Raw genomic sequence first — 23,145 nt, forward strand, 5'->3', positions numbered from 1 at the left:
CCATTTCCCTGGGGTTAGACAGAAGCTCAGTGTGAGGTGTGGGGGAGGGTTAGTATGGTGACTGGAGGTCTCCTCCTCCCCTAGGGCTGTGCTAGAGCACAGGTAGAGCATCAACCACTCGTGGATTCCTGTCCATGCTGGTGTCTGCCGATTCCCCTGGCTGTGCAAAGGCATACGTGGGGTCCTGGTGTTGGCACCTGTGGGCTCCATCACCCTGGGGCTCAGGCTCTCCCATGGATTGGTTGAGGTGCTGCCTTGCTGGGTTGCCTCCTGTCTAGTACTGATTCCCATCAGCCACAGCAAGAAGTTAATCCCCCTAGTCCTGTCCCCAGAGCTAAAAGACTTATTTGCCCTTTTGGCTGGTCCACTATTCTAGGATTTTTCCTAGGGTAATATTCTCTGGGTTTTTTCAAAGTCAACAAGGGAGGAGAGAGCACTTACAGTTTGCTCTACCGTCTTGGCTCCCAGAAGTTTAAATGGGTGACTTTCAAATATTCACTCTATGGGCTGACAGTCCCAGGAGTAGTTGTTGGCACTGCCATAGGCTCCACACAGGACTGTGTCTCTTTCTCTCACTCACTTCCAACAGACCTCACTCCTACATTCAGAGTTCTGGGAATCGCCACTGCTGCGGGTGATTCAATCTGCTAGGGTCTGCTTTCGCTCTACTATGGCCGAGTCTACACTGGTACAGCCTGCATGGAAGTTCCTCTTTCATCCCTGTGCAATAGATCCATCCTGTCAACCCTCTGGGCTGTCTTGGGCTACAGATCTTCTACTCTTTGTCTCTTTGTGGTTTCTGCCACTCCAAAATCCACTCAGATTCACTTCTTAGAGGTATCTGAAGGAATTTGTGGGAGAGCTCAGGTTAGTCCCTGCTTTCATTCCCCCATCTTAGCTCTGCTCCCCCTGCCCATCTCTTTTATTTTTTTTATGTTATAGGAGCACCATCTGGCAACACCGAGTCCAGTTCCTTGAAGAAAGGGCTCTTCAGCATTGGACATCATTTACTATCTGGAATGCTGGCAAACAAGGAAGAAGACTCTATAGAAGCTTATCCCCAGCAAATCAGAAAAAGGTAGGATAGCAAGGAAATGTCCTTATATTCTTTATCATTTTGTTGGAATAGCTATAGTGTGTGCGTGTTTTACTTTTATAAATAAATTTTCTACTTTTTCTGTAATTGATTTAACTTCATTCAACAACTACCTTTCTTCCTACCAATGGGAAGAAATTACATTCTGCATTGGTAAGACACAAATATAAATAAGACACTCCCTCCCCTCCTGGAGCTTATAGTCATCCTTTATTTTAATGCAAAATGGAACATAATGAGAGAAAAACAAGGGGCTCTGTGAGATCTGGAGAAGGTTACCTTCTGAAACCTTGCCTTCTTTTGCTCTTATTTTGAGGTATATGAGGATGGATTTACATTTAAAACATTTTTGAGGTAGTACATGTATTATCTCGAAGCTAAATAATTTTATGTTTCAGCTTTAATGATGTATTTTTATATATCACAGTCATGTCTTGATATATACCACTAGTTATGAATAGAACCCTCCCTATTAATAACTAATATCAACAAAGACCATGTTTGACAGAACATAAAATATTCTTCATTTGTAATCTCTCACTTCTCTACTGAGAGGAGGGAAATTAGCTTTGTTGTCTATTCTCTAGGACCATAATTCCTTATTGCATTTAATTGAAGCCAATGCTTACAGGTGCATTTTGGTGCTATATCCATTTACTTTATTGTATGCATGTATATTATTTTCCTGGTGCTCCTTTTTTCTGTCTGCATCAGTTAATAGAAGTCCTGAGAACTTCATATCTTGAGTGAAATCCAGGTTTGGTAATTCTCAATAGGACAACTGGAGGAGAAGTAGCATTAATGAATATAGTAAATATTTTTTAGGAGCATGCAGTATAATTTCCTTTGATAAATAAAAATACTGTGTAAATAATGCCCAATAAGCTTACTTAATTTTCCCCCTTTAAGTTTACATTGACTCAAATCAACATGTATTCACTGAACTACATGCCAGGCTTATGTGCTAAGTGCTGAAGGATACAAAAAGAAAGGCAAAAACAGTCCTTGCCCTCAGAGTGCCTACACTCTAATGGGGGACAAATTATGAAAATGATTATGTTCAAACAAGATACATGCAAGATAAATTGGGGATAATCTCAAAGAGAAGGCACTAACATGAAGGGGGGTTAGGAAAGGCTTTTTGTTGAAGGTGAGATTGTAGCTGGGACCTGAAGGAAGCCAGGAGATAAAGATGAGGAAGAAGAGAATTCCAGGCATGAGGACAGCCAGTGAAAATGCAGGGAATCAAGAGATGGAGTGTTTTGTTTGAGAATCAGTAAAAAGACCAGTGTCATTGGATCACAGAATCTTTGGTTTTGGGGAGCAATAAGATATAAGAAGACTGAAAGGTAGGAAGGAGTCACATTATGAAGGAATTTAATGCCAAATAGAGGCTTTTATATTTGATGTTGGAGGTAATAGGGGACCACTGGAGTTTATTGCAGGTTGGGATAGAGTTTATGTGACATGGTCAGACATTTGTTTTAGGAAGATAGCAATCTGGGCCCAATGTAGGTCAATTTTCCTATAGCATTCTCTTAAGTAAATGGACCAGAACACCAACCATATTTGCAGCAATGCAAAAATTCAAACCCATGTAGATGCAGTACTGGTAAAGAACATTATTTTCTATTTATCTTGTAGGTCTTGTTTGTACATAGTTGTTTGCATGTTATTTCCCTCATTAGGCTGTGAGTTCCTTGAGGTCATTTGCCTTTTGCTTTTCTTGGTGTTCCCAGCACTTAGCACAATGTAGCACAGTAAATGTTTATTGACCAACAACTAATCATGACCCTTCAGAAAATATTCTTTTTAAATTAAAAAATGCTGAGGAAAAATATAGCCTAATCCATGGGCCTGCTATTGATTATCTCAATTGTATATTTACAGAAAAACATGTTAAACTAATGCATGTATTTAATACATTCTCCCTTTATTCTATAACATAAATAAGTTGAGGGAGATGTAAAAGCATGTGATTCATCAAATTCAGTGCTCAGGAAAGTTGAATAATTTTTTAAAAATATGTACAAAGAGAAGACAACAAAATCAAAGCTCCTACATCCAAAGCCTCCAAGAAAAATTTGAATTGGTCTCAGGCCACAGAAGTGTTCAAAAAGGATTTTGAAAATCAAGTAAGAGAAGTAGAGGAAAAGTTGGGAAGAGAAATGAGAGTGATAAAAGAAAATCATGAAAAATGAGTCAACTGCTTACTAAAGGGTACCCAACAGTGCTGAAGAAAATAACACCTTAAAAATCAGATTAACCCAAATGACAAAAGAGAGCCAAAAAACTACTGAGGAGAAGAATGCCCTAAAAAGCAGAATTGGTCAGATGGAAAAGGAGGTCCAAAAGTTCACTGAAGAAAATAATTCCTTAAAGATTAGAATGGAGCAGATGGAGGCTAATGACTTTCTGAAAAATTAAGAAATTATAAGACAAAAATAAGGAATGAAAAAAATAGCAGACAGTGTGAAATATCTTATCGGAAAAACAACTGATCTAGAAAACAAATCCAGGAGAAACATTGGACTATCTGAAAGCCATGATCAAAAAAAGAGCTTAGACATCATCTTTCAAGAAATTATCAAGGAAAACTGCCCTGATATTGTGTAACCAGAGAGTAAAATAGATCTTGAAAGAATCCTTTGATCACCTCCTGAAAGAGATCCCAAAAGGAAAACTCCTAGGAATATTGTAGCCAAATTCCAAAGCACCCAGGTGAAGGAGAAAATATTGCAAGCAGCCAGAAAGAAGCAATTTGAGTACTGTGGAAACACAATCAGGATAATCTATAATACCCACAGAATGATGGAGTAAAGCAAATCGCCAGGCCAGGATAGCATGGAAAGTCGATGGGAAGAGTCTGTCATGCCACACTGGGAACAGAGTGCAGTCCAGTGAGGGCTGTGCCAGCACAGATGGGACCTGCACAGGCCACAGGGGAACTGAATCTCTGGCATCTGCGATGATTTCTAGACTTCACAACCCCTAAACACTGGAGACAAATTGGAAAGTCAATGGAAAAAAGATGTAGCAGCTTCTACATTAAGGGATCAGAGGACTTGGACATGATATTTCAGAGGGCAAAAGAGTTAGGATTACAACATGAATCACCTACCCAGCAAAACTGAGTATCATACTTCAGGGAGACAAACGGTCATTCAATGAAGTAGGGGACTTTCAAGAACTCATCAAGAATGAAAAGACCAGAGCTGAATAGAAAATTTGACTTTCAAACACAAGAATCAAGAGAAACATGAAAAGGTAAACAGGAAAGAGAAATCATAAGGGACTTACTAAAGTTGAACTGTTTACATACCTTTGTGGAAAGATCATATTTGTAACTCTTGAGACTTTTCTCAGTATTAGGGTTATTGGAGGGATTATATACATATAGACAGAGGACATAAGGTGAGTTAAATATGAAGGGATGATATCTAAGAAAAAAGTAAGGGGTGAGAGAGGAATATATTGGGAGGAGAAAGGGATAAATAGAATGGGGCAAATCATCTGTCATATAAAAGAAGCAAAAAAAAATATTTTCAATAGAGGGGAAGAGGGAGGAAGTGAGAAAGACTGAACCTTACTCTCATTGGATTTGGTTTAAGGAGGGAATTGCATGCACACTCAATTGGGTATGAAAATCTGTCTGACACTACAGGAAAGTAGGGGAGAAAGGCTTAAGCAGGGGGTGGGGCGATGAGAGAAGAGAGGGCAAATGGGAGGAGGAGGTAATTACAAATAAATACTTTTGAGGAGGGACAGGGTCATAAGAGAGAATAGATTAAAGCAGGGACAAGATAGGATGGATGGAAATATAGTCTTTCACATCATGACTGTTATGGAAGTGTATTACATGCTACACATGTATAACCTGTATCCAAATGAGTTCCTCCATAGTGGGGAGGAAGGAAGGGAGAGAAATTGGAACTCAAAGATTTAAAATTGTTTTTATATGCAACTGAGAAATAAGACATACAGGCAATGGGTTATAGAAATCTCTCTTGCCCTAAAAGAAAATAGAAGGAAAGAGGATGAGAGAAGGGAGAGGTGTGATAGAAGGGAGGTCAGATTGGGGGAAGGAGTAATCAGAATGCATGATGTCTTGGAATGGGTGGAGGTGAGAGATGGAGAGAAAATTTGGAACTCAAAATCTTGTGGAAGTGAATGTTGAAAATTAAAAATAAATTAATTTTTTTGAAAAAAGGAATGACAGTTGAATCCATAGGAGCTGATATCACTTAACAAAATCATATAAAGGGAGAAGAGAAGAGGGCCTAGGACAGAGCCTTGGAGTACATCCCCACTTAGTGAGCATGACTTGGATGAAGATTCAGCAAAAGAGATTTAGAAGGAGCAGTCAGGCAAAAGGAGAACTAAGAGAGAGCTGTGTTGTGAAAACCTAAAGAGAATAGAGTGAGAGTTTGACAAGTGGAATTGACAAGTGTCAGAGGCTGCAGTACCAAAACAAAAAGATTAAGAAATAGAAAAGATAAAGTCTCCTTTCAAAAACAAATAGCTTAAAAAAGAGATCAATGAGATACAGTTTAAGAATCATCATTTAGGGGTGGAGAGAAGATAGCAGCAACTCAGCAGAGCTTTCACAACATTTCCTTCCAAATAACTTTAAAATATAGAATTAAATCAAATTCTAAAATGGAATAGCCGGGGGACATATTTTTCCAGCCCAGGACACTTTAGAAAGTCAGTGCTACTAGGGTGGGAATTAACCTGGAGTGTATGCAGAGGCAGCACTAGCTGTGGGTCTTGCATAACAACAACTTTGGGAGCTTTCAGTCTAGAGATGACAAGATAACTAGACAACTGGTAGGTAAGTGACTACAGGGGGCCCATCTACTAGCACTGATTACTCATAGGGCCCTGTTGGCATATGCAATTCCAAGTCACAGTTCCAGGGAAGGGAAGAGGACTCAGGTGAGTCCTCAGGTGAGCAGTGGTCCCAGTTGAAGTTCCAAAGTATAAGGGAGCACTAGTGTGTATGACTGCAAAGGAACAGGGGACTCCTGGATAAAGACCAGAGCATAGATCAGGAGATGACATCTCTCCCTGGATCACACCAGAAGCACCAAAAACTTATAAACACCTAAAACTAGCTATGAAAATAAGCAACATATAGAAACCTAAAGCTTGGGACAGTCTCCCACATAGTCCCCTACAAAGCAAGCAGAACGCACTTTTTAACATGAAATTTAAAATCAAGAAATAGGCTGGAAAAATGAGCAAACAATAACAACAAAAGAATCTGACCATAAAAAAAGCTTCTTTGGTGCCAGGACACAAACTCAGAAAAAAAGAACAATGTGAAAACTGCTACAGACAATGAGTCTTAAAGCAAAAGGCAAATTGGACATAAGCTCAACAAGAATTCCTGGAAGAAATAAAGAAAGGGCAAAAATAAAATGATTTGGAAAATCAAATAAGAGTAATAGAGGAAAAATTTCGGGGGAAATAATGAGCAATCCAAGAAAATTGTAAAAAGAGAATTAATAGATTCATAAAAGAGACACATAAAAAACACTGAAGAAAGTATTTTAAAAAACAGAATCAGCCAAATGGCAAAAAGATACAAAACCTCACTAAAGAAGAAATTCTTTAAAAAGCAGAATTGCCCAAATGGAAAAAGAGGTACAGAAGCTCACTGAAAAAGTAATTCCTTAAGAATTAGAATTGGGAAAATGGAAGCTGACACCTCATTGAGATATCAAGTAATGTTAAAACAGTCAAGTGAATGAGAAAAAAATAGAATTTGAAGAGAATGAATTCACTCATAAAATGGAAGAGGATAGCAGAATGGATTAGAAACCAGAATCCAGCATTTAGTTTATGAGAAACACACTTGAAATGGAAAGACACACTGGAGCAGAATGTATTATGCTTAAGCCAAAGTAAAAAAGTCAGGAGTAACAGTCATGATCTTGGACAAAACAAAAACAAAAATAGACTTAATTAAAAGGGATAATCAGGTACCCACCAAAGGTGGATGAGGAGCCCTAGAAAGTGTTCCTCAAGCCCTCATACCAGACGTGTTAGTACTCCCTCCCCATACACCCCAATACACTATTAGAAAAAATGTAGGTAAAGGAGTCCTACCAAATTCCTTTTATGACACAAATATGGTTTTGATACCTAAACCAGGGAGAGCAAAAAACAACAAAGAAAGCTATAGGTTAGTTTCCCTAGTAAATATTGATGCAAAAAATTTAACTAAAATACTAACAAGGAGATTATAACAGTGTATCACAATGATCATACACTGTGATGGAATTTATATTAAGAATGCAGGGCTGGTTCAATATTAGGAAATTTATAACTATAATCAATCATATCTAAAACAGAAACAACAAAAATCCTATGAATATGTCAATAGATGTAGAAAAGAATGTTGACAAAGTACAACACCCATTTTGATTAAAAACATAGGAATACAGCAAAATATCACAGAAATTATACACTTTGCATCATGTTAATACCAAGAATATATGACACTATAACATAATCGACCTTATTAATAACAAGAACAGCAAAAATAATATTTGTTGTTCAGTTGTTTCAGTTGTATCCAACTCTTTGTAACCATTTTTTGGTGGGTTTTTTTCTTTTTTTTGCAAAGATGCTGGAGTGGTTTCCCATTTCCTTCTCCAGCTCATTTTGCAGATGAGGAAACTGAGGCAAACAGGGTTAAATAACTTGTTCACAATTACACAGCTAGTGTCTGAGGCCAGATTTGAGCTTATGTCCTTATTCCAGGGCCAGCACTGTATTCACTGCTGCACCATGTAACTGCTAACATATTAAATAGTATTTATATAAATATATCTAAAATCAAAAATTAGCATTGTATATAATGGAGATAAAGTCCTTTCCAATAAGATCAGAGGTGAAGCAAAGATGTTCATCATCATTACTTCTGTGTGACATACCGATAAAAATGCTAACTGTGGCAATAAAATAGGAAAAACAAATTGAGGAAATAAACATAAGTGAATGAGACATTATTTCTTTTTCCAAATGCTAGAATACTATACTTAGGAAACCCTGGAGAGTCAACTAAAAATAGATTGAAACAAAAATTTCAACAAAATTGCAGGATATAAAATAAATCTAAAGGAATTATCAGCACCTTAGTATGATGTCAATTAAAAAAAGAGGTAGTAAAAGAAATTTCATATTTGGTAGATTACCTCCCATGAAATAAAAGTGATAGAAATACAGCTCCAAAATAGTTTATAGAAATAGCAACAGACCTAAATAATTGGAGAAATATTAATTGTTCACATATAGTTTGAGCCAATATAATAAAAATTTCAAGACTACCTAAATCAACTAATTTTTTAGTGCCATATAAATCAGACTACCAAAACATTATATAACTAGAAAAAGTAATGAAATTCACATGAAGGAAAAAAAGTTATGTCTCTGCATATAATGGGCACTGTTCCTTAAATGACTTAAAGCCAAGCTTTGAGTCAGAAAGATTTGGGTTCAAAAGTTATTCCTTTGTCATGTACTGGCTTTGTGACCCTGGCCATGTTGTCTAACCTTCCAGTATCCACTAAGATGAGATTGCAGAGTGGGTACTGATTATCATTTGTTGAAGTCATTTCCTGTTCCAATGAAATCAGAAATTGGGTTCCTCTCTAACCCTACGCCCCTCCCTGCAAAACGTAATGTACAAGTTTTATGCAACAAAGTTTTTCTGGGGAGGGCATTCCCTTCTTTTACTCTAAGAATAGTAGAAGCCAATTTCTCATAGACCACACCTATCTCTTCCCACATGTTAGGTTTTCTTCTTACCACTCCTTTCTCCTTCTACTCACTCCCTTCTCTTACATTGTGGAGAATGAGAGTGAAGATTATCCTGCCTTTGGTTAAAGCAACCCAAGCTATAGCAGATAAAAATAATACATTACAGTTTTTAACCCAGGGTGAATTTTACCCAAATCCATATGGGTTCTTTTTTGTCTACAATACAGATTATTAAATCATGAAAACTCAGCATTCATGACCAGAGTAAACTCTGGTCACCAGGCCAAAGGTTTGAAGGTTCCCCAACCCATTAATTTCTGTGTCAAACATGACATTCTATCTTTGGGCATTTTCATTAGCTATTCTCCATGTCTGGAAATATCTCCCTCCTCATCTCCAACTTTTAGCTTCCTTTGGGTTTCAACTGAAGTCCCACCTTCTGCCTTTCCCACCCTTCTGAGACTGTCCCATTTATTAAGGGATTAATAATTAAAAGAACTAAATATAAGAGAAACACATTATTGTTGCTCACTGCTAATGGAATATTCAGGAAATGTAAATGATGAAGCCTAGTATCATTGGCAGTTGCAGTTATTTCAAAGTCTATTGAATTATTGGTACCTTGTAAGAATATCAGCATTTTAAGGTCCCTGATGGATTGCCAGTGGAGTTGCTTTGAATTTTTATTTCACCATATGTCCTCCTTAGGTTGTTGCGTTCTGCGATGTTGATGAAAACAAGATCAAGAAGGGCTTCTACTCTTACGAAAACTCGAAGGTTTGTAATAAGTGTTCATCATTCCTCCATTTTGGCTTTCATTGGTAGTATGAAATGTATTCAATTTAAGCTCCAGGATAAAATAGTGCTTTAGACTCCCATTACATTGACTAGCTACAAAAAAAAAATCTTGGTTTGGAGAAAATGAAATAGAGCTTTTTACCCCAAGATTCTTTTTACCGATTCTGCCACACATTTTATGTCATTGAAGTATCCTGAGACTTGTTTGGATGCCCTGTGAGTTAATGATTTCATTCTAGGGACTATTGTGGGTGCATAGACTAAAAGTTACCAATGCAATCCATTTTGTTTAATATAATGCCAAGTATATCCTTTACAGTGTTGGTCCAAAGAGGCCAAAGAAATGAGTGGCCTATATTTAATACTGAGAAGGTTGGGAGTTAAATAAGGTCTCAGTTACAGGATCAATGGAGTCAGTTTCCCAAACAAAACTGTCTAGGTTTTTTTTTACTAACTGAAAGTAAATAGTACGTAAGTAAAGAGGGCTCCATTACTCTGCCCTCTGCTATAATGCACCCAATAGACTTGAATACAAAGTATGCATAGGCACACCCTACTGCTTAAGAAATGTTGTATGTTTCATTTTTAAGTGTGAATTTTAAGTAAAGTTTAGTTATTAATTTAAAAGGATTAGTTTTAGTTTCTTTGGTGAATAAAAATAATATGCTTTATGATTCAGTACTAATTTAACAAATGTTGACACTCTACGGTTTTTAAAAAATAAATTTCCCTAGTGACATGAGCTTTAAAAACATTATTCTGGAAACTGAAGATTGGGTTGAAATGGGGAGAAACATAGTCTACTATCTGTGTTCAAGCCTAAGTGATTTACCTAAGACTCTTTTCATTGGTGGAGATGATGACTGGACTCTGTATGCCTGCCCAAGGTACAGAGTTGGTTCAAGAGCTTGGAAGAAAAGAATCCTACTTTTTTCATCTTGCTTAGATAGATGTGACTCTAGAGCCCCTTTAGGGAGAAACTTGGAAAGAAACATGTCCCTGATTTCAGCTTGCCTCCCTAGAGACTTGGAGGAATTGCCTCTTGAGTGAGATTGGAGACTCTCAGTTGAGCTATCTCTTTTCTACTGGAAAGGCTCATTCACTTTGTGTATTGACCAGTATGTTCTAGTCCTTATAATGATCTGATTTCTGTTTGCTATCTGCTTGGAGAAATGGGTTTACTTGATAGTTAGTATTTGTGATGATCTATTATGCAATTGGCATTTGGTACAAAAGGATATAGAACCTTAGGATATAAGCTTGGAGAACTCTTTAAGGGAAAACAGATTACACCTAGGAACAAAATCACTTCCCCTATATTAGCAATATTTAGGGGAACATATAGACATAATTATAGGTCTGGTACCCACTCTCTGAGCAGAAAACAGCAAATAACCTCCTGGCTCCCTTCCAAGAGTGAACCAGTCTCCCTTGAAGAGGGGTGGATGAGATTTCAGAGATTCATGCTTCCCCATGAGTCAAATTTAGATAGACTCATGAGGATGTATACATGAATGACATAAATATCTTATGTCTGCATAAATGGAAAGAGTACACGTCACAAAACCCATAAATATTTGAAAAGTTGAAATGTGAATAGTTCATTCTAGAAGTTTTCAAGCAAAAATATCTTATTGAGAACTATCCTATCCTATTCATCCATTGGTATCTGGAACCTCCACTGACTAATACAGATCAGAAAATGGTCTCTAGTTGGTAGTCTTAGAAAATCATCTGAGAGTTCAAATGACTTGACCATAGTCACGGTATGGGGGCAGCTAGGTGGTACAGTGGATAGAGCACCAGTGCAAGAGTCAGGAGTCAGGAGTTCAAATCTCATCTCAGACACTTGACACTCACTAGCTATGTGACCTTGGCCAAGTCACTTAACCCCAATTGCCTCATCCTGGGCCATCTCCAGTCATCCTGATGAATATCTGGTCACTGGATTCAGATGGCTCTGGAGGAGAAGTGAGGCTGGTGACCTACACAGCCCTCCCTCACTCAAAACAAAGTCAAGTGCAAGTCATGTCATTATTTCTCTCATGGCATGGTCTTCTTTGGTAACGAAGGATGAACACACACAGTTACAGTATGATTAGTGATCAAATTTGAACCTAGGTCTTTCTGACTCCAAGTACATTATGCTATCTCAAAATCATGCCTCAGCTGCTTTCTCATCCTGCAACTTCCCCGACTGTCTGGGGCCTCCTTGCTTTAGAGTATCTAGATGTCTTATAGCCTTGTCATCTTGAAATATCCTTCCATAAGGCCAACCCCCTTCTGCCATTGACAAGTTCTTCCTGGTATTTTCACTTTGTGGAGAGGCACAGAATAATCTCTATTCCTGTCTAACTCTGCTCCTAACTTTTTGGACTGGAAAACCATGACCTTTCACTGTATGTCTTTATCCACTCTCTCACTATCCCTATACCTATTTGCCTTTCTGCCTCTTTGTGTGTGTGTGTGTGTGTGAGTGTGTGTGTGTATGTGTGTGGTCTTCATCTCTTAGAATATAAACTCTTGGAGGGTATAGATTGTCTTTCTTTTTCTTTATATTTGTGTCCCCATTACTTAGCACAGTGCCTGGCTGTAGTACATCAGTTTAAGTAGGTCTTGCCATATTTTTCTGAAACTATCTCCTCATCATTTCCCACAGCACAGTAGTCCATCACAATCTTATTCCACAACTTTTTCAGCCATTTCCCATTTGATGAGTATGCCCTCAATTTGCACTACAAAAAGAGCTGCTATAAATATTCTTGTACATACAGACCTAGTAGTGGTATTGCAGGATCAAAGGATATGCACAGTTGTATAGTCCTTTGGGCATAATTCTAAATTTTTCTCCAAAATTGTTGGACTAGTTGACTATAACATCAAAGGTTCATTAGTGTATGCATTTTTCAATCTTCTCCAGCAGTTGTCATTCTGAGAGGTGTGAAATGGTACCTCAGAGTTGTTTTAATTTTCCTTTCTCTAATCAGTAGTGATTTAGAGTGTTATTATAAGACTATAAATAGCTTTGATTTCTTCTGCAAACAGCCTATTTATACCCTTTGACCAATTATCAACTGGAGAATGAATCTTAGTTTCATAGATTTGGCTCAGTTCTATACTCAGTAAATGAGGCCTTTATTAGAGAAACTTGCTATAAAAATAAAATGTAGTTTCCCTGATTATCCCTTTTAATTAGGTCTGTTTTTGCTTTTGCTTCATCTGAGATCATGATTTGCTTCATCTGCTTTTTTTACTTTAGCTGAAGCGTAATGGATTCTGTTCCAGTCCCTTATTTTAACTCTGTGTATGCCTTTCTGTATCAAGTGTGTATCTTATAAGCAACATATTGTTGGTTTCTAATCCATTTTGTTATCTGTTTCTCTTTCATGAGTGAACGTATCTCCTTTTCATTCACAGTTATGATGACTAACTGCATATTTCCCTCCCTCCAATTTTCTTCTGTTTCTTCTCCTCTCTCTTTTTATCTTTTTCCTCCTCAGAAATCCATTTTGCTTCTAAACGCTGTCTCTCTTAATCTATCCTCCCTTTTATCATACCTCCTTTCCTTTCTCTTGTCCTCTTCCTCTTCTATTTCCCTTTTGGGTAAATTTTGTTTACCCAAACAATTATCAACTTAGTGTACATATCTCTATCTGTCTGTCTGTCTGTCTATCTATCTATCTATCTATATCTAGATATAGGCTTCACTCTTTGAATCAGTTCCAATAAGAGTGAATTTAAAGTATTGTGTGCCACTCTAACCCACCCCATTTTCCCATAACACTGTAAAAGCTTTTCCTTGCATGCCTCTTTTCTGTGAGAAAATTATTTCCATTCTACCTTTCCCTTTCCCCTTTTCCCAGTGCATCCCTCTTACTCATCCCTTCATTTCTTTGGAGATCATTCCAACATAGTCAACTCACATTCATGTACTCTTGTCTACCTAAAGTCTTTTTAACTGCCCTAATAATGATAAAGATCTATTTATCACATGTATCACTTTCCCATATAGTAGGAATATATACAGTTTAACTATTGAGACCCTTATGATTGCTCTTTCTTGTTTACCTTTTTATCTTTCTCTTGAGTCTTACATTTGAATGTTAAGTTTTGTATTTAGCTCAGATCTTTGCATCACAAATGTTTGAAAGTCCTCTATTTCATGAAATATCCATTTCCCCCTCTGATGTATTGTATTCAGTTTTCCTGAGTAGGTTATTCTTGATTGTAATCCTTGTTCCTTTGCCTTCTGGAATATCATATTCCAGGCCTTCTGCTCCTTTAGTATGGAAGCCACTAAATATTGTTTGAACCTGTCTGTGGCTCCATGATATTTGAATTGTTTCTGTCTGGCTGCTTGAAGTATTTTCTCTTTTACCTGGAAGCTCTGGAATTTAGCTATTATATTCCTGGGAGTTTTCATTTTGAGATCCCTTTGAGGGAGGTGATTGGTAGATTCTTTCAATTTCTATTTTATTTATCACAACTTTCAGGTAGTACAATCATTCTTAAATTATCCCTTCATTCTATTTTCTAGGTCAGTTTTCTGGTGAGACATTTTCATGTTTTTTATTTTTTCATTCTTTTGACTGTTGATTTTTGATGTTTCATGGAATATTAGCTTCCACTTTTCCAATTCTAATTTTTAAGAAATTCTTTTCTTCAGTGAACTTTTGTACCTCTTTTTCGATTTGGCCCATTTTACTTTTTAAGGAGTTCTTTTTATCAGTGAATTTTTGTGCCTCTTTTACCATTAGGCCAATTCTGTTTTTTAAGGTGTTATTTTCTTCACTGTTCTTTGCGCTTCTTTTTACCATGTTAACTCTCTTTTCATAATTTTCTTGCATCACTCTCATTTCTTTCCCAAGTTTCCTTCATCACTCATTGCTTTCTTGAACTCTTCTAGGAATTCTTGTTGACCTTGGGTCCAATTAACACTTTACTTTGAGGCTTTATGTTTCTAGCTGTTTTCACATTGTTATCTTCTGAGTGTATGTCTTGGTCTTCTTTGAAAGCATAATAGCTTTTTTATGTTCAAATTATTATTTTTGTTTTCACATTTTTCCAGCTGTTTCTTGACTTTGAACTTTATGTAAATGTTGTTCACTGCTCACTGGATGGGGTAGGGAGGCACTATCTTAAGTTTCAGGTTTTGCTGCAGTTTTCAGAGCTAGTTCTGGGGATTTGTAAATTTTTGGTGCTTCCAAGTTGATATGATACTGGGAATGTACTTTCCTGGTCTGTGCTCAATGTTTATCCAAGAAGGGTTCCTGGTCCCTTGCAGCCAAAAGCACTAGTGCTCTCTTTGCCTTGGAAATGTGACCAAGGCCTCTGCTCTCTTGTGATCCACTGCCAGCGCTCTTCTGTACCATAGAACTGGGACCCAGAACTTGAGGGTTCTTTTGTGATTTATTCAATTTCTTTTTCTGATATTGGAGTTATTTAAATAGCCTATTTCTTCTCGGATTAATCTTAGTATTTTTTTAAAGTATTCAACGATTTCCTTTAAATTACCAGTTTCATTATTATATAATTGAAAAAGTATTTTTTTATAATTTCCCATTGAGTTGTTATAATTTTTCCTTTTTGATACCAACAACTTGGTTTTCCCCTCTCTATTTATCAAGTTAGCTAACTTTTTTCATCTATTTGACTTTTTTTTAAATCTTACTTTTATTGATCAATTCAGTGGTCTTTTTGCTTTGTGTTTTATTAGTCTCTTTAATTATCTCCATCTAAATAACAAGAGATTTATTTTATTTAGTTGGAGAGTTTGGATTTATTATTCAAGGTTTTAAAAACAATTTTCATCCTCTATTTATCCTTTCTCTTTTGTTGATGAAAGCATTTAGAGATATGCATTTTACCTTGGCTTTATATGTATGCCATAAATTTGGTGTGTTATCTCATTGTTTTCATTTTCTATGAAGAAATTGTCTAGTTTTGTAATTTGTTCTTTGACCCACTGGTTCTTTAAAACTGATTTACTTTTTAATTCTTTTTTTATGGTCCCTTACTGAATATAATTTTTATTGCCTTGTGATCAGTAAATGATATGTTTAGTGTTTCTGCTTTTCTATATTTATTGGCAAGGTAAAGGCCTTGCCCCAATCCATGACCTATTTTTTAAACATTCCATGTGTAACTGAGAGGCACATAAATTCCTTTCTGTTCCCTTTCAGCAGTCACTAGAGATCTATCACCTTTAATATTTCTAAAGTTCTATTCAGGTTCTTCTTTCTTGTTGAAATTTTGTTTAGATTTTTCTAGGTATAAAATAATTACATACTTCCCATCCCCTCCCCTCATTATTACTGTCTTACTATTTTTCCTACAATTTGGTTAACTTTTCCTTTAAGTATATACATGAGTATAGATACACATATATATATGTATGTATGTATATGTGTGTGTGTATATATATATGTATATATATATATATATGGTATTTATACTGATTCATTGATACTGATTATCTGTGGTGTATTCAAACATAATATAATTTTTCTGCTTAGGAGCAGCTAGGTGGTGCAGTGGACAGAGCACCAGTGCAGGAGTCAGGAGGACCTGAGTTCAAATCTCACCTCAGACACTTGACACTCACTAGCTGTGTGACCTTGGGCAAGTCACTTAACCCCAATTGCCTCATCCTGGGTCATCCAGATGAATATTTGGTCACTGGATTCAGATGGCTCTGGAGGAGAAGTGAGGCTGGTGACCTGCACAGCCCTCCCTCACTCAAAACAAAGTCAAGTGCAAGTCATGTCATCATTTCTCTGATGGCATGGTCTTCTTTGGCAACGAAGGATGAACACATACAATTTCTCTGCTTATCTTTTAATCATGTCCATATTTATTTGAAATCAAGATTGCTACCCATACTTTTTTTAGTGCCTTGTATTAAGTGTTTGTGAATCCTTATGTTTCAGTTGTGTTTCTTGTAAACAACACATTGTTAGATTTAGCTTCCTGACCCATTTTAGTATAGTATTTTATAGGTGAATTCATCTCATTCATTCACACTTATGTTTATTATGTATTGCCCTTAATCCTATCCCCCTATAATTTTTCCTCTCTTTAATCCCTCCTCCCTCTTCATAAATAAGAAGGTAGTAGAAGAGAGGGAGTTTGTGTGACATTTGTGATCTTATAAGTGAAATAGCCTATTTACTCCTAATTGTCTGTTTACTCTTCTCCTTACCCTGTTCCTGATCCCAGATTTTTGCTACTTCCTTTTATTCACTTTCTTTCCTACATTCTTCAAATTTTTCTACCTTGATAGTTTGTTTTACTTATGACTGTTCTCTTAGACTCCTCTTTGCCACTCCCTTATCTCTTACCCTACTATTTCCCCTTGGAGTTTTATGTATTTTTATATTGAAATCTGTAGAGGGAGAAGGGAGGTATAGAGTAGATATATACAATTTTGTTCAATCCTCCTTTTTCTGGTTCATATGAAAGTGAGATTCATAAAATGCCTGTTCCTCCCACTTCTTCCTCCATGACTTCATAACTGAGTCTAAACAGGAAGTGCTACAACTGCCCCAAAGTTTCCAGGAGTCACTTGCACACTATCCTCTGGGATTTGTTTTCAATTTGACCTGGCTCCTGCTTATCTATCCCAGGATCTCTGTAAGATTTGGAGGTGCCCTCTGTGGATTCCTAAATTGGATGAAGGAGTCAAAAGTCAAGTCAGCAAGCATTTATTAAGCTTTCTATGTGACAGATGCAGTGCTAAGTGCTTGGACTCCAAATATAAGGAAAAAAGTTCCTTTCCTCAAGGAGCTTACACTGGAATAGGAGAAGACAAGAGAGATGAAAAGTAGTAGGGGAAGGTACCTGCATGGAGCCTGGGAGAGAAAGGAAAGAGTGAGAATGAGAATGGACTAAACACTTCCTTAAAATGGAAGTTAGGAGAGGAACTCACCGATCAGAGGAAGGGGCCACAGGGGCAGAGGAATGTTTGAGAGTGAGAAAGCTGGAGAAGAGAGACTCCAGAAAGTCAGGAAGTGTCTTTATTGGTGAGCAGAGTGACACATTGCTAAACCCCATTGTAGTATTTGTAGGGTATCTGGTATCCTCTGCAACTTAACATGACGCGATCTTCCCACAATCCGTGCATCTTCCCAATATGCGCTCTTAGTCCACATAGATTCTTCAGAAATTGTAAAGCTCACAAGGTAAATATATGCAATTGTAACAACAACAGTTCACCTTTGAATAACACTTCAAGGTTTACAGAGAACTTGTTTTACAATAATACAAGGTTGGCTGGTTGGTGGTTGTTCTTTGTTCTCAAAGAGGACCAAAATGACATCACTATGTTGGGGTCAAAGTACAGTGTGTCCAGCTGTGGCTGATGAGACCAATACAAGCTCAAAAGGTATTACTACAGGTCGGTCCCAAAAAGTCCATAGGAACATTTGGAGTGGAGAAGTCTCTGAATTTTTGCATCCCATGTATCTTTTGAACTACTGCAATTCTGCTTTGCTCATAGAGCATAGTGTGAGCACACAATGCTGGGCATTTCTTTGCCAGTGTCTCCTATGTCACGCAATTGATTCCAAAGTTCTTCAGGAAGACCTTGAGAGTGTCCTCCAGTACTTCCTTTTCCAGATGAGTAATCTGAGACTCAAAGAAATTTCTTGGCTGCAAATAGCTGTTAAGTGGTTAGAATTAGAATCTTGGTTTTCTAAATCATTAACCTAATACTCTTTTTCACTACGTTGACCAATGATAGAAGTTATTAGAAAAATCTTTACCCTTTCATTATCAACTAACACCTATAACTGGCTGACTTGATAAATATCTGAATCTTTCTTGTTTTATTATAGGAAAGACCCAAACCAAAGATTCCAATACGACATTTCAAGGATGCTGACCCTCCTTTTGTGATTTGTGTAAAGTTGGTGAGTAGATATAATGAAACAAACATACAAATGCTCAGTGGTTATACATGCTATGACCAAAGATAAATGAATAATTCCTTCCCAGTTTCCTACAAACAACTCTATGTTCAACTCTATGTATGTCTTCCCCATACTAAAACAAACAAACAAAAAATCACTATCCTCTTCAAGGTAATGCCATATATTTTTCTTCATTATCCCAACTAAACCCCTAGATAAAAGCTGTCTGAACTCATTGGCTCCACTTCCTCTCTGTTAAATCACTTTATAGCCCTTTGTAATCTGACTTCTGCCTTCATCACTTAACTGAAACTACTCTCTGCAGTTAACAATGATCTCTGAATTTCTAAATCTGATAGTCTTTTCTTAGTCCTTAACTTCCTTCATTTCTCTACAGCATTTGACAGTGCTGACAGCTTTCTTCTTCTAAATATTCTCTCTTCTCTGTTTTTTGGTGAGCGGGGTTTGGACACTATTCTCTTCTTATTCCCATTCTACCTGATTTCCTCTTTTCCTCTGATGGCTCATCAACCACATTGTGCATCTTGAGTGTACTTGAAGGCTTTCTCCTGAACTGCTTGTTTTCTCTTTTTCCTTTAAACTCTCTCAGTGACCTCATCAACTCCCGCAAGCTTATCTCATATCTATATATCTATCCCAGTTTCTTTTCTGAGCTCTGATTCATCTTTCCTGATTGTTTACTATATGTTTCAAATTGGATGTCTCTTAGACATCTCAAATTTAACATACATTATTCAGTTGTTTCAGTTACATCTGACTCTTCATGACCCCGTTTGGGGTTTTCTTGGCAAAAATACAGGAGTGGTTTGCCATTTCGTTTTCCATTGTGTCCCCATTTACAAGTTAGTGAGGCAGATAGGGATTAAATGACTTGCCCAAAGTCGTACAGCTAGTAAGTGTCTGAGGCTGGATTTGAACTCAGATCTTTCTGACTCCAGGGCCCTTCTACTATGTATCATGTACTTAATCTATTCCACTGGTCCACCACTCTGTTTCTTAGCCAGTACCATATTGTTTTGCTCATTACCACTTTGTAATACAGCTTAAGATCTGATACTGCTAGGCCACCTTCCTTCACATTTTTTTTATCATTGGTTTCCTTCTTGATCTTTTTTTTCCCAGATGAATCTTGTTATTGTTTTTTCTAGCTCTGTAATTTTTGATAGTTTGATTGGCATAGCACTGAATAAGAAAATTAATTTAGATAGAATTGTCGTTTTTATTATATTTGCTCATCTTGCCCTTGAGCAATTAATATTTCTCCAATTGACTTTATTTGTATGAAAAGTGCTTTGTAATTAAGTTTATATAATTCCTGAATTTGTTTTGCTAGGTAGACTCCCAAGTATTTTATATTGTCTAACAGTTATTCAAAATGGAATTTGTCTTTCTATTTCTTGCTGCTAGATTTTGTTGGTAACATATAGATATGTTGACGATTTATATCCTGTAACTCTACTTGAAGTTGTATATTAGTTTTTTTCAACTAGTATATTAGTTTATTTTCTTAGGATACTTTAAGTGTACCATCATACTGTCTACAAAGAGTGATACTTTTGTTTCCACATTGCCTATTCTAATTTCTTTTCCTTATTGCTATTGCTAGTGTTTCAAGACAATATTGAATAAGTGGTGGTAATGGGCATCCTTGCTTCTGGCTTATCTCCATTACAGATAATGCTTGCTGATGGTTTAGATAGGTACTACTTTTCATTTTAAGTAAAGCTCCATTTATTTCTATACTTTCTAGTGTTTTTAACATGAATGAGTGTTGTACTTTCTCATAAGCTTTTTTCTGCATTCATTGAGATAATAATATGGCTTTTATTGTTTTTATTATTGATATGGTCAATTATGCTGATAGTTTTCTAATACTGAATCAGTCCTGCATTTCTGGTGTAAATCTCATCTGTTTATATTAAATGATCTTTCTGATATATTGCTATAATCTCCTTGCTAGTATTTTATTTAAAATTTTTGCACCAATATTCATGAGATAGATTAGTCTAGAGTTTTCTTTCTCTGTTTTTGCTCTTCCTGGTTTATGTATCAGCCCCACATTTATGTTGTAAAAAGAATTTTGTAAAATTCCTTCTTTGCCTTTGCCCCAAAGAGTTTATATAGTATTGAAATTAATTGTTCTGTAAATGTTTGGTAGAATTGCCTTGTGGATCTGTCTGCTTCTGGGGTTTTTTCTTAGAGAGTTCATTGATGGCTTGTCAATTTCTTTTTCTAAGATAAAGTTATATATGTTTTCTATTTCCTCTTCTGTTAATCTGGGCAATTTATATTTTTGAAAATATTTATCCATTTCATCTAGACTGTTAGATTTATTGGCATATAATTGGGCAGAATATCTCCTAACCACTTTAATTTCATCTTTACTGGTGGTAAATTTACCCTTTTCATTTTTGATATTAGTAATTTGCTTTTCTTCTTTCTTTTTTTAAAAATAAAATTAACCAATGATTTATCTATTTTATTGGGTCTTTCATAATACCAACCCCTAATTTTATTTATTAGTTCAATGGTTTTCTTTCAGTTTTATTAATCTGTGTTTTGGTTTTCAAGATTTCCAATTTGACATTTAACTAGGGATTTTTAAATTTCTCTTTTCTAGTTTTTTTTGTTGTTGTTGCTGTTGCATGCTCAATTCATTGATCTGTTCTTCCTCTATTTTATAGAGGATCTAGAAATTTTATAGAGCATCTAGAAATATAAAATTTCCCCTTAAATACTGCACTGGCTACATCCCATAAATTTTGGCATGTTGTTTCATTGTTGACATTTTCTTTAATTAAATTTTTGATTGTTTCTATGATTTGTTCTTTAACCCACTCATTCTTTAAGATCAGATTATTTAGTTTCTAATTAATTTCTAATCTATATTTTCACAGCCCTTTATTGAATGTAATTTTATTGCATTATGATCTAAAAATATGTATTTAATGTTTCTGTTTTTCTGCATTTTGGTTGTGAGGTTTGGTTGTGAGGGTTTTATCACCTAATACATGGTCAGTCTTTGTGTAGGTGTCATGTACTACTAAGAAAAAGGTTTATATCTAACTTTTCCAAAATTCTATTCATCTCCTTATGTTGTTTCTAGTTTATTTTTTGGTTAGATATGTCTACTTCTGTGAAGGGAAAGTTGAAGACCCCACTAGTATTGTTTTACTGTCTCTTTCTCTCTATAACTCATTTAACTTTTCCTTTCAGATTTTGGCTGCTATACCATTTGGTGAATATACATTTCGTATTGATATTACTTCACTGTCTGTGATACCTTTTAGAAAAATGTAGTTTCCCAGCTTATTTTAATTATTACACTCTTTTAATTAGATCTAGTTTTGCTTTTGCTTTGTCTGAGATCATGATTGCTACCCCTTCTTTTTTTATTTCAACTGAAGCATAATAGCTTCTGCTCCAGGCACTTACCTTTACTCTATGTATATATATCTTCTGTTTCAAATGTGTTTCTTATAAAAAACATATTGTTGGAGTCTGATTTTTATTCCAGTCTGCTCTTTGCTTCCATTTTGTGGGTGAGTTGATCCCCTTCACATTCACAGTTGTGATTACTGTTTATTTCCCTCCCTATGTTCCTCCATGCTTTTCCTTCTCTCTTTCTCTTTTCACCCTGTCTCTCCTCAGAAGGCTGTTTTGTGTCTGACCAGCAACTCTCCCAGTCTGTCTTCTCCTCCTTTTTTTATTCCCTTCCCTTACTACTTCTCTATAGGACAAGATAGATTTCTGTACTCAACTGAATCTGTATGTTATTCCCTGTTCGAGCCAATTCCAATGAGTAAAGTTCAGGCATGTTCCCCTCCACTAGAAAACCTCTTCCTTTCATGTATCTTTTATATAAGATTATTTACCCCATTTTCCCAAGGAACCCTTTTTCTCATTCCTTAATTTTATTATTTCGAAATCATCCCATAATACTCAACTCACACCTCTGCTGTCTCAAACTATGTATACTCCTTTTAACTGCCCTAATAATGAGAAAGTTCTTAGGAGTTATAAGTATCATCTTTCCATGTAGGAATATAAACAATTTAACCTCATTGCATGCCTTAAGATTTCTCTCTTCCTGTTTCCCTTTTGTTCTTCTCTTTAGTCTTGTATTTGAAAGTCAGTTTTTTTATTCAGCTCTGGTCTTTTCATCAGGAATGCTTGGAAGCCCTCTATTTCATTGAATATCCATTTTTTTCCCTGAAGGATTATGCTCATTGTTGTTGAGTAGGTTAGTCTTGATTGTAATCCTAGCTCCTTTGCCCTCCAGAATATCACATTCCAAGGCCTCTGGTGCTGCAGTGCAGAAACTGCTAAATCTGTCTCAATGATATTTGGATTTTTTCTTTTTGGTCTTTGTACTTTTTTTTTTTCAAAGAAATGCCTTATAGTTTTTTAAAAAATTTTAAGCATTTTTATTTAAAGTTTTGAGTTCCAAATTCTATCCATCTTTCCTTTCTTCCCCTTCCTTAAGCAATCAGATATAGATTATACATGTGTAGTTATGTAAAATATTTCCTTATCATTCATTTTGTACAA

General features: G+C 36.1%; 1 protein-coding gene across 6 annotated transcripts in view; it reads left to right on the forward strand.

Moving 5' to 3' along the window:
• B3GNTL1 (UDP-GlcNAc:betaGal beta-1,3-N-acetylglucosaminyltransferase like 1) overlaps positions 1-23,145 on the forward strand; it is a 94,001-nt gene that overhangs the window by 67,614 nt on the left and 3,242 nt on the right. For 5 of the 6 annotated variants that reach the window (XM_072640890.1, XM_072640896.1, XM_072640893.1 and 2 more), the window contains 3 exons: positions 943-1,078; positions 9,575-9,643; positions 18,499-18,573. In XM_072640890.1, the coding sequence (XP_072496991.1) occupies positions 943-1,078; positions 9,575-9,643; positions 18,499-18,573 (280 nt within the window). Of the gene's footprint in view, positions 1-942; positions 1,079-9,574; positions 9,644-18,498; positions 18,574-23,145 lie in introns of those variants that run through there. The other variant, XM_072640892.1, reaches the window with a different exon arrangement.

The sequence above is a fragment of the Notamacropus eugenii genome, chromosome 2 (assembly GCF_028372415.1).
Source record: "Notamacropus eugenii isolate mMacEug1 chromosome 2, mMacEug1.pri_v2, whole genome shotgun sequence".
NCBI lineage: Eukaryota > Metazoa > Chordata > Mammalia > Diprotodontia > Macropodidae > Notamacropus > Notamacropus eugenii.